Here is a 9,511-nt window from a genome sequence, read left to right on the forward strand (position 1 = left end):
CGAGAGGAGGGACCTTGGAACTTCTCCTCCAATTTGGTTGTGAAGGAGGCGAGGAGAGAGGATGCAAGGAATCGCAGATAGACAAATGGAGAAAGAGCCAGGGCTGCCCAACCCAGTTCCAGCAGAGGTACCATCCTATAGGACAGTACAGGAGGGTAGCTCTCCAAGAACAGGGCTAGGCAGCCCTGGTGTAAATGATCTACTAGGATCTAGTGAGTTCCTAGTAGTCTACCGGCAATTCCTAGTAGTCTATCAGCAAACCACAACTACACAACTTTGCAGGCAGGCAAACTGACTCAGAGGGGTGAGTTAAATGCGGAAGACACATTTCGTTAAATGCATTCAGTTGCGCAACTGACTAGGTATCCCCTTTCCCTTCCCTATTCCTTTGTTACAAAACACACTTATGTTCTTATTTAAGGTTTTGTTTCCCTTATTGTATATCACAGCACATAACATTTCTGAATGTATTAACACTTCATGGTAAACAGTAAACTTGCTTGTGATTTCGCCAGCTCAATTTTCTCATCAAGGTCCTCTGGAATCTTGCAACCCCTGTAAGACAACAGAGAACACTTGTTCAAATCTGTAAATGATGTACAAGGACTGTACAAAACATTAAGAACACCTTCCTAATATTGAGTTGCACCCCCTTTTGCCGTCAGAACAGCCTCAATTAATTGGGGCATGGACTCAACAAGGTGTCTAAAGCATTCCACAGGGATGCTGGTCCATGTTGGCTCCAATGCTTCCCACAGTTGTGTCAAGTTGGCTGGATGTCCTTTGGGTAGTGGACCATTCTTGATACACACAGGAAACTGTTGAGCGTGGAAAAACCCAGCAGCGTCGTTGTTCTTGACACACTCAAACCAGTGCACCTGGAAACTACTACCATACCCTGGTCAATGGCATTTTGTCTTGCCCATTCACCCTCTGAATGGCACATATACACGGTCCAAGTCTCAATTGTTTCAAAGCTTAAAAATCCTTAAAAATGTCTTCTCCCCTTCATCTATACTGACTGGTGTGGATTTAACAGGTGACATCAATAAGGGATCATATCTTTCACCTGGATTCACCTGGTCAGTCTATGTCATGGAAAGAGAAGATGTTCTTAATGTTTTGTATACTCAGTATATGCATGTGATGATAATGAGATGACTGACAAGAGGGTCACAAAGAAAGAATGATTCCGGTCACTTTACCGATCATCCACTTTGATCTGGAACACATTCTCTGTCCCAATGCCCTGAAATGCAGCTGCTTTCGTCACAGAGTAGTGGCTCTGGATGAAAGTTTGGGTATAATGAATGAATGGGAAATTGAATATTGTATTACTTCAACCATACTGTCCATTTTCACCCCAACTTTTGAGATGTGAAGACAGCCAGTGGAGGGAGGGCCCACAGTCCCTTTAGTTTCACTTCTGGGAAGGTGTGGTATGGTGCCACGTTCATGGCATACATGTTAGACACAGAGCCGCCTGGGCAGAAGATGCCATCTCCCTCTGTCCACCCAACCAGAGAACGTAGTTTGGCGAGGACCTCGTCTTCCATCAGGACAAACACTGGAGCTACCTCATAGGTATACCTGTAAAGGGAATTGTACAACAGTCAATCACAAGTCTCTTCATATCATAACATATGTTGTGGTATATACTATATTGCTGGAATGTAGAGACAAATTAAAAGTTATCTTCACTGTCCAAATAAATCCGTATTTATTTGGACAGTGAAGCGAAAACATTTAATTTGTCTCTGAACTCCAGCATTTTGGATTTGAGATCAAATGTTTAACAGAACATCATCACTTTTTATTTGAGGGTATTTTCTTACATATCTATTTACCATTTAGAAATGAAAGCACTTTATGCATCTGGTCCCCCCATTTGAAGGTGTCATAAGTATTTGGACAAGTTCACTTGTAGTACATTACATTTAGTTTAGTTGAGTTGAGTATTTGGTCCCATATTCCTACCGCACAATGACTACATCAAGCTTGTGACTCTACAAACTTGTTGGATGTATTTGCAGTTTGTTTTGCTTGCGTTTTGGATTATGTTGTGCCCAATATGCTGTGTGAGAAAGTTACAGAGGCACAAATATCATATCCCCAAAACATGCTAACAGGGGAGATTCAAAAACATGTTCTGTTCTTATTTACAATAAAAGGGACTCCAAAATGACTCAATACATTATTTACCATTAATTTCTATTGGGCACAAAATTGTCAGAAACACAACCAAAACAAACTGCAAATGCATCCAACAAGTTTGGAGAGTCACAAGCTCATCACTAAGCTAAGGTCCCTGGGACTGAACAACACCTTCTGCAACCGGATCCTGGACTTCCTGACGGGCCGCCCCCATGTGGTGAGGATAGGCAACAACACTTCCGCCACGCTGACACTCAACACGGGGGCCCCTCAGGGGTGCGTGCTTAGGTCCCTCCTGTACTCCCTGTTCACCCACAACTGCATATTTTCTACTCGCTATATATAGTTATGTTATTTTCTACTCGCTATATTTTGTCATGCTATTTTCTACTCGCCATATGTAGTCCTGTTAAGTAAGCATTTCACTGTTAGTCTACGAAGCATGTGACGAATCAAATGAAATTGTATTTGACAAGCTTGATGTAGTCATTGCGAGGGTAGGAATATAGAACCAAATACTACAAACGTTTTACTGAATTTAAAACACTTTAAGTGAATTTGTCCAAATACTTATGACATCTTCAAATGGGGGGGACCAGATGCAAAAAGTGCTTTCATTTCTAAACAGTAAAATAGATATGAATGAAAATGCCCTCAAATCTAAAATGCTGCAGTATAGTTTTAGCTTCACAGTCCAAATAAATACATAGGGAAGTGTATATGGTATGTATGGTATATATGCATATATTGCTCTCTCCTACTGGCTAGTGTTGAGAGCCTCCGTAAGGAATCGCACTGTCAAGACATGGTATTCCACCCCTGCAGAAAGCTGATTGATGAAATGCGGAGGATCTGGAGAGAGATTCAGGACAGTTCTAAGCGATTGCATACCAAGAATCAACTGTAACCAGAACCACACTCATCTCCCCCTGTCTATGTTTCCCTGTGGGGTTGGGGTAGCTCTGGTCCAGGGCGTTAGTGCTTGCTTATTAGTGAAGGAAGGCTCAGCGATAGCAAACCGCCCTAAAACCCTGGACCAGAGCTTGGGCTGTGGGGGACTTACTGGTCTTGACGCTGTACTTGGCTACGGCCCGTACTCTCTGCAGCAGCTGGTGCTGGGACTCCCCGTTCTCTCTCAGCTCCAGATCCAGCAGAGCAGCCAACTCCTCCGGCTCCCGCCACTCACACACCTGTAGCCCGGGTATAACAAGCACAAGAAACCCCTGAAAATACAGCTCTGGGTAATGTGTACCTCCAAGGTTTGATTGTAATGCAAACAATCAGGTGGGAATATATCAGTTAATTTACCAGTACTTAGCCCAATGCCCTGTGGTTCCTAATTGTTTTTTGCTAAACTATTTTATAATTTCTGGGGAAAAATCTTTTTGAATAAAAATGGTCATTTTTTAACCTTTAACGTAAATTATCTAAAACGTGTAAACTCAAGATTTTTTTCATATTCACATATGCTGTAGTTTAGACCCTATTTGACATAATCTAAGGTTTTTGTGTTGTGTCCCGCCATCGGTTGAGACACAACATGCTCTTGAATACAGGGTGGGTGTCATTTAAATAATATAAATACAATTCATAGAATGGACCTGTAATTCAGACCAGTGTAATTTAGCTGGTACACCATTGAAATGAAATAATTTTTACTTAAAAACAAAACATTTCAAGAAATAATACAATTGTTGACAACACTGTAAGCTTTTAAATGATCTCAAACTCAACCATTTATCTTTTCCAGCGATGAAGACATGGCTGTCTCATGGTTTGGTGTGGTATGCAAATTCGGTCAACTTTGATCATCTTTACCTCCTGAATGTTTTGTCATTCAGGTCCAAAAAGTCACTTTCTGACCACTTCATCCATGGGCAAACATGTAAGGAAAGTTATTTTTAAATCAGAAGGGATGCTGTCAAAAAGTGATTGATTTCAAATGGACAAAATGCAGGAAGGTTACAGGTTAAACAGAGTTATCTTTCAACAGGAGTCATTCTAAAGTGACTGCGTTGCCATGAACTATCAATGCAGATGGTCGTTGCGCTATCTGGGGTAAGACAATGGTTAGACAGACAACTATATAAGGTGAAGCGGGGATGTGAGACATTCTCATTGATGTCTGTGCCCTTACACAGCACCTCCTCCATGACGACTTAAAGCCTGGGTTAGGAAGTGCTGGCCCTGTCTGTGGTCCAGAAGTGGTTCATTCAGGCACAGCAGATCATTGGGGGAAGGTTCTGTAGTTGTCCCATAGTCTAATGAAGGAAGACAATGAGAGTTGAATAGTGACGTGGCAATCAGATGACAGTGTGACGCAAAAATACACACACACACACCTCCAGCATGACCGGTTTGGCGGTGGGTCAGTCATGGTGTGGGGTAGCATTTCTTTGGGGGGCCGCAAAGCCCTCCATGTGCTCGCCAGAGGTAGCCTGACTGCCATTAGGTACCGAGATGAGATCCTCAGACCCCTTGTGAGACCATATGCTGGTGTGGTTGGCCCTGGGTTCCTCCTAATGCAAGACAATGCTAGACCTCGTGTGGCTGGAGTGTGTCAGCAGTTCCTGCAAGAGGAAGGCATTGATGCTATGGACTGGCCCGCCCGTTCCCCAGACCTGAATCCAATTGAGCACATCTGGTACATCATGTCTCGCTCCATCCATCAACGCCACATTGCACCACAGACTGTCCAGGAGCTTTAGTCCAGGTCTGGGAGGAGATCCCTCACGAGACCATCCGCCACCTCATCAGGAGCATGCCCAGGCGTTGTAGGGAGGTCATACAGGCACGTGGAGGCCACACACACTTCTGAGCCTCATTTTGACTTGTTTTAAGGACATTACATCAACGTTGGATCAGCCTGTAGTGTGGTTTTCCACTTTAATTTTGAGTGTGACTCCAAATCCAGATCTCCATGGGTTGATAAATTGGATTTCCATTGATTATTTTTGTGTGATTTTGTTGTCAGCACATTCAACTATGTAAAGATTATTTCATTCATTCAGATCTAGGATGTGTTATTTTAGTGTTCCCTTTATTTTTTTGAGCAGTATATATATATATATATATATATATATACACACACACACACATATATACATATATACATACATACACACACACACACACACACACACACACTGAACCAGTCAAAAGTTTGGCCACACCTACTCATTCAAGGGTTTTTCTTTATTTTTACATTGTAGAATAATAGCAAAGACACCAAAACTATGAAATAACACATATGGAATCAGCAAAAAAGTATTAAACTGATGCTCCAGATACTCAACTAGTCTAAAGAAGGCCAGTTGTATTGCTTCTTTAATCAGGACAACAGTTTTCAGCTGTGCTAACATAATTGTAAAAGGGTTTTCTAATGATCAATTAGCCGTTTAAAATGATAAACTTGGATTAGCTAACACAACGTGCCATTGGAACACAGGAGTGATGGTTGCTGATAATGGGCCTCTGTACGCCTATGTAGATATACCATTAAAAAATCTGCCGTTTCCAGCTACAATAGTCATTTACAACATCTACACTATTTCTGCTAAATTGTGCTTTTCTTTAAAAAACAAGGACATTTCTAAGTGATCCCAAACTTTTGAACGGTAGTATATATTTACAAAACAAGAGATGATGCAAAACAAACGTATAAAAGAGATGTTTTTTTTTAAAGCTGATCTGGTAAAAAAAATAACAAAATAAAAGTAAGACCAATTGTCACCCAGTCTGACCATGAGGATTTCCTCCTGGTCTAATGGTAAAGACGTTGAGTTACCATGCAGAACACCTGGATTTACATCCCAACGGTTATGTCCTTTCCCCACTAAACCTCAACCATGGAAACACTAAAGTCTGAGGCCAAGCACTGTGGTAAATCCCTGCAGTGGAAATGATGCAATAGTAGCTAAGGGTTAGTAGTAAGGCCAGACTGCTAAGGGTCTAAGATGGGGTCCAGGAGAAAGTCAATGCTGTTTGGTGGCAAGGCCCAGTCGTCCTGGCTGAGCAGGGAGTGGAGATTGGCCGCAGTGGCCTCATGCCGCTTCAGTGTGCTCCAGTAGCGTAGCATGGCGAACACACGGTCCACATGGCTGTGTGGATAGTCCTCCAGGATCTGATCCAGCTTGACAGAGGGGATGTCTAGGGCCCCTGTACCAATTGCCCTCCAGGAGCGACCGATATTTTTAGCCACACGCATCAGATCCTTCTCCACCACCATCTTAGAGCCTGCTCAGCAACAGACGGGTCCAATATGAAACACCAGACAGACTGTCACTAGACAGTCAACATTCGAACATTTTGAATTAAATTATACCCTATATTCCCTTGTTTCAAGAGGGTCAACTCACCATCCTTGCATGTCTGTTTAGCGGGAAGGTTCTCTTCGGACTCAAATGTTTGTCTTCTCTTTCTGGTATTTTCATTTCCCCCTAGAAAAACAAAAAACATGATTTAAAAAGGCATAATTTTTCAGTACAGTAAATATGGTAATAGAGGGGCGACACCATCCCCCAGGTGAGTCTAAAGAGATGAGTACGGTACCTGTACCTTTTTCACCTGCAGCTCTTTGATCATTCACTGTCAGTTCCTTGAGGAACAGAAGGTTGGGAAACGTATCCTGCATTTCTTTGCCCCTCAGGAGCTGCAGAAGCTGCTCTGCAGCAGTGGGACCTTTGTCGATCACATGGTCCAGAAGGTCCTGGGCCTGTTTTGATGGGTCAGTGAGGGCTTTGACCTGCTTGTACTCATGCCGGGCCAGTAGGCTGAGGGAGTCTACATGCTGCAGCACAAAGTCAGGGTCTGCACTTAGAGTATCGATCAACTTGGGCTTCAGACGACGCAGTACCTGCTGGGCGCCACCTAGGGGTTCTTCTTCAGCCATGATCAGCTAGCTATCCCCTTATATCGCTGGACCTGACAAAATTATGCATTACAGTAGCTATCATTTAATCTGCAAATTAAAGCTGTTATGCAAACTGGCATTCATTCTCATCAAATGTAGGCCTATAGTTTGATTTAACTCATTGGAAACTTATAGTCAAAGTTAAATGCTTACAGAGATTGTGTATTTATTCCTTGTGTTATTATACTGAACAAAAATATAAACGCAACATGTTTCATGAACTGAAATAAAAGCAGACAGAAATTTCCCATATGCACCAAAAGCTTATTTCGCTCATATTTTGTACACAAATGTGTTTACATCCCTGTGAGGGAGCATTTCTCCATTACCAAAATAATTAATCCACATAACAGGTGTGGCATATCAAGAAGCTGATTAAACAGCATGATCATTACACAGGTGCTGGGGACAATAAAAGGCCACTAAAATGTGCAGTTGTGTCACAACACAATGTCTGAAGTTAAGGTCGTGTGCAATTGGCATACTGACTGCAGGAATGTCCACCAGAACTGCTGCCAGAGAATTGAATGTTCAATTCTCTACCATAAACCGCCTCTGTTGTTTTAGAGAATTAGGCAGTATGTCCAACCAGCCTCGCAACCGCAGACCACATGTAACCACGCCAGCCCAGGACCTTCACATCCGGCTTTTTGACCTGCGGGATCGTCTTAGACCAGCCACCCGGACAGCTGACGTAACTGAGGAAGGAGTATTTCTGTCTGTAATAAAGCCCTTGTGTAGGGAAAACCACATTCTGATTGGCTTGGGCCTGGCTCCCAAGTGGATGAGCCTATGCCCTCCCAGGCCCACATCCATGCCCAGTCATGTGAAATCCATAGATTAGGGCCTAACATATTTATTTAAATTGACTGATTTCTTCATATGAACTAACTCAGTAAAATCTTTTTAATTGTTGCGTTTATATTTCTGTTTAGTATATTAATTTCTGGGTTTTATTTTTCAACTATTTATCTTTTTTCCCTCTGCATTGTTGGAAAAGGCGGTAAGTAAGCGTTTCACTGTTTGTCTACACCTGTTGTTTACGAAGCATGTGACAATTAAAATGTTATTTGAAGTTGTCAACTGTGCCCTCCCTTGAAGCATTTGGCTGCCTGATTTGCATACTGCTAATTTGGCCAGGTAAACATTTGAACGTGACGACCTGATAATGGTAGCCTACTTTTTTCGCTTTAAATTGAGATTACATTTTTTCGTCGTTCGAGGTAGATTTAAGCATTTACTGATTTCAGCTCCCATACATTTGACTGCAATTACACACAACATTGTTCTGTGTAATTGTGGGCTATTATTTGGGTGCAGGTGCTAGTCAGAACTAGGAAACTCGGAAATATCCAACTTGCTAACTGCTTGAACAGGACACTTGTATAACTACAACCAGTTAACAAGTCTGAAATGTCCATGTTTTTGTTCCGACTAGCATTTGAATGCGGCAAGTTGGCTAACGTTACTTATCGAAAAGACTCGAAATACCCATAACTAAATAATGCAGTCTTGGTAGAGTTTTGTTGACGTCTGTAAGCAGGAAGTCTCCCCACTATCTTTAACTCGAGCTAAATGCATTTTAACGCACAGAACCAAAACATCATTAGCTGAATGTTTTTATTTTATCATGATAAAATCGTATGCAACTTCTTACCAGACACGTTTGAACACACCAGAAGACCCTTCTTCTTCTGTGGGTTTGATGGCGGACTACAACCCAAAAGGGTCTATTGCCGCCACCAACTGGACGGGTTGAAACCAAAACAAGGTAAAAGGAAAACCCATACGTGATAGGGAAAGTAACTTAATCCACCCAAATAAAAATAGTACATTTAGCAAAACAACTCCTACTTCCTTCAATTCCCCATATCTCCCTTCTCAGGCTCTAGGGCCTGAGAGGGTGGTACGGCTTGTACCAGAAACCGCTCTGCCGCTTCCATAATGATTTCTATCTTCCTGGACCTTCTCTCCATCTTTGCAGTACCATTTATCACCATAGCTATAAAGGCCACAAAATCCACCTTCTTAACTTTTAAAATGTCAGGATCCTGCTGGTGAAAGGCAACCCCTGCAGTGAAGGCCTATCTTCCACCATGGACTCTTCGAGTGTCCCATTCACACCCTCAACCCATTTAACAGCAGCTGCATATGATATGCTCTGGATAGCCCTGATTTTGGCCCCCTCATTCTCTTTCACCCTTGTGGATATTCGAAAGATGTGGCTTCATGGTTCCCACCAGAATTGCAACATATCACTTTTATAACACATATGATCTTTTCCCCAACTTGGATATCTCGGCTTCTCCCTTTGCAAACACTTGACACATGACCAAAAGCTTTACAATGCATTGGTCTTGGGATAAATGCTCTGACACTGTAGTTAATATACCCTAACTGCACTTGATTAGGGAGAGACTACATATCAAAAGAACAGATAGACAT

General features: G+C 42.3%; 1 protein-coding gene across 2 annotated transcripts; it reads right to left on the reverse strand.

The window, feature by feature from the left end:
- Positions 1 to 5,667: 5,667 nt before the first annotated feature.
- On the reverse strand, positions 5,668 to 8,975 carry zgc:174906 (CARD and Death domain-containing protein). 2 transcript variants are annotated; one of them, XM_029722608.1, is made up of 4 exons: positions 8,724 to 8,975; positions 6,712 to 7,077; positions 6,513 to 6,593; positions 5,668 to 6,390 (listed from the first exon to the last, which is right to left on the reverse strand). In XM_029722608.1, exons 2-4 carry the CDS (start codon positions 7,043 to 7,045, stop codon positions 6,098 to 6,100), a joined length of 708 nt encoding a protein of 235 aa, XP_029578468.1. In that variant the 5' UTR covers positions 7,046 to 7,077; positions 8,724 to 8,975; the 3' UTR covers positions 5,668 to 6,097. The 2 variants fall into 2 exon arrangements, with proteins under 2 accessions (XP_029578468.1, XP_029578467.1); XM_029722607.1 differs by having other exon boundaries at positions 6,706 to 7,077.
- Positions 8,976 to 9,511: the final 536 nt, after the last annotated feature.

Source organism: Salmo trutta, chromosome 30 (assembly GCF_901001165.1).
Source record: "Salmo trutta chromosome 30, fSalTru1.1, whole genome shotgun sequence".
NCBI classification, from domain to species: Eukaryota; Metazoa; Chordata; class Actinopteri; order Salmoniformes; family Salmonidae; genus Salmo; species Salmo trutta.

Bases quoted from the DNA above. Each gene is read 5' to 3' on its own strand.
- zgc:174906 (XM_029722607.1), bottom strand. From the start codon at position 7,045: ATGGCTGAAGAAGAACCCCTAGGTGGCGCCCAGCAGGTACTGCGTCGT. The intron at 6,594-6,705 runs GTACCGTACTCA...TTGTTTTTCTAG, and splicing joins TGCAGGTGAAAAAGGTACAG to GGGGAAATGAAAATACCAGA. The intron at 6,391-6,512 runs GTGAGTTGACCC...GTTGCTGAGCAG, and splicing joins TAAACAGACATGCAAGGATG to GCTCTAAGATGGTGGTGGAG.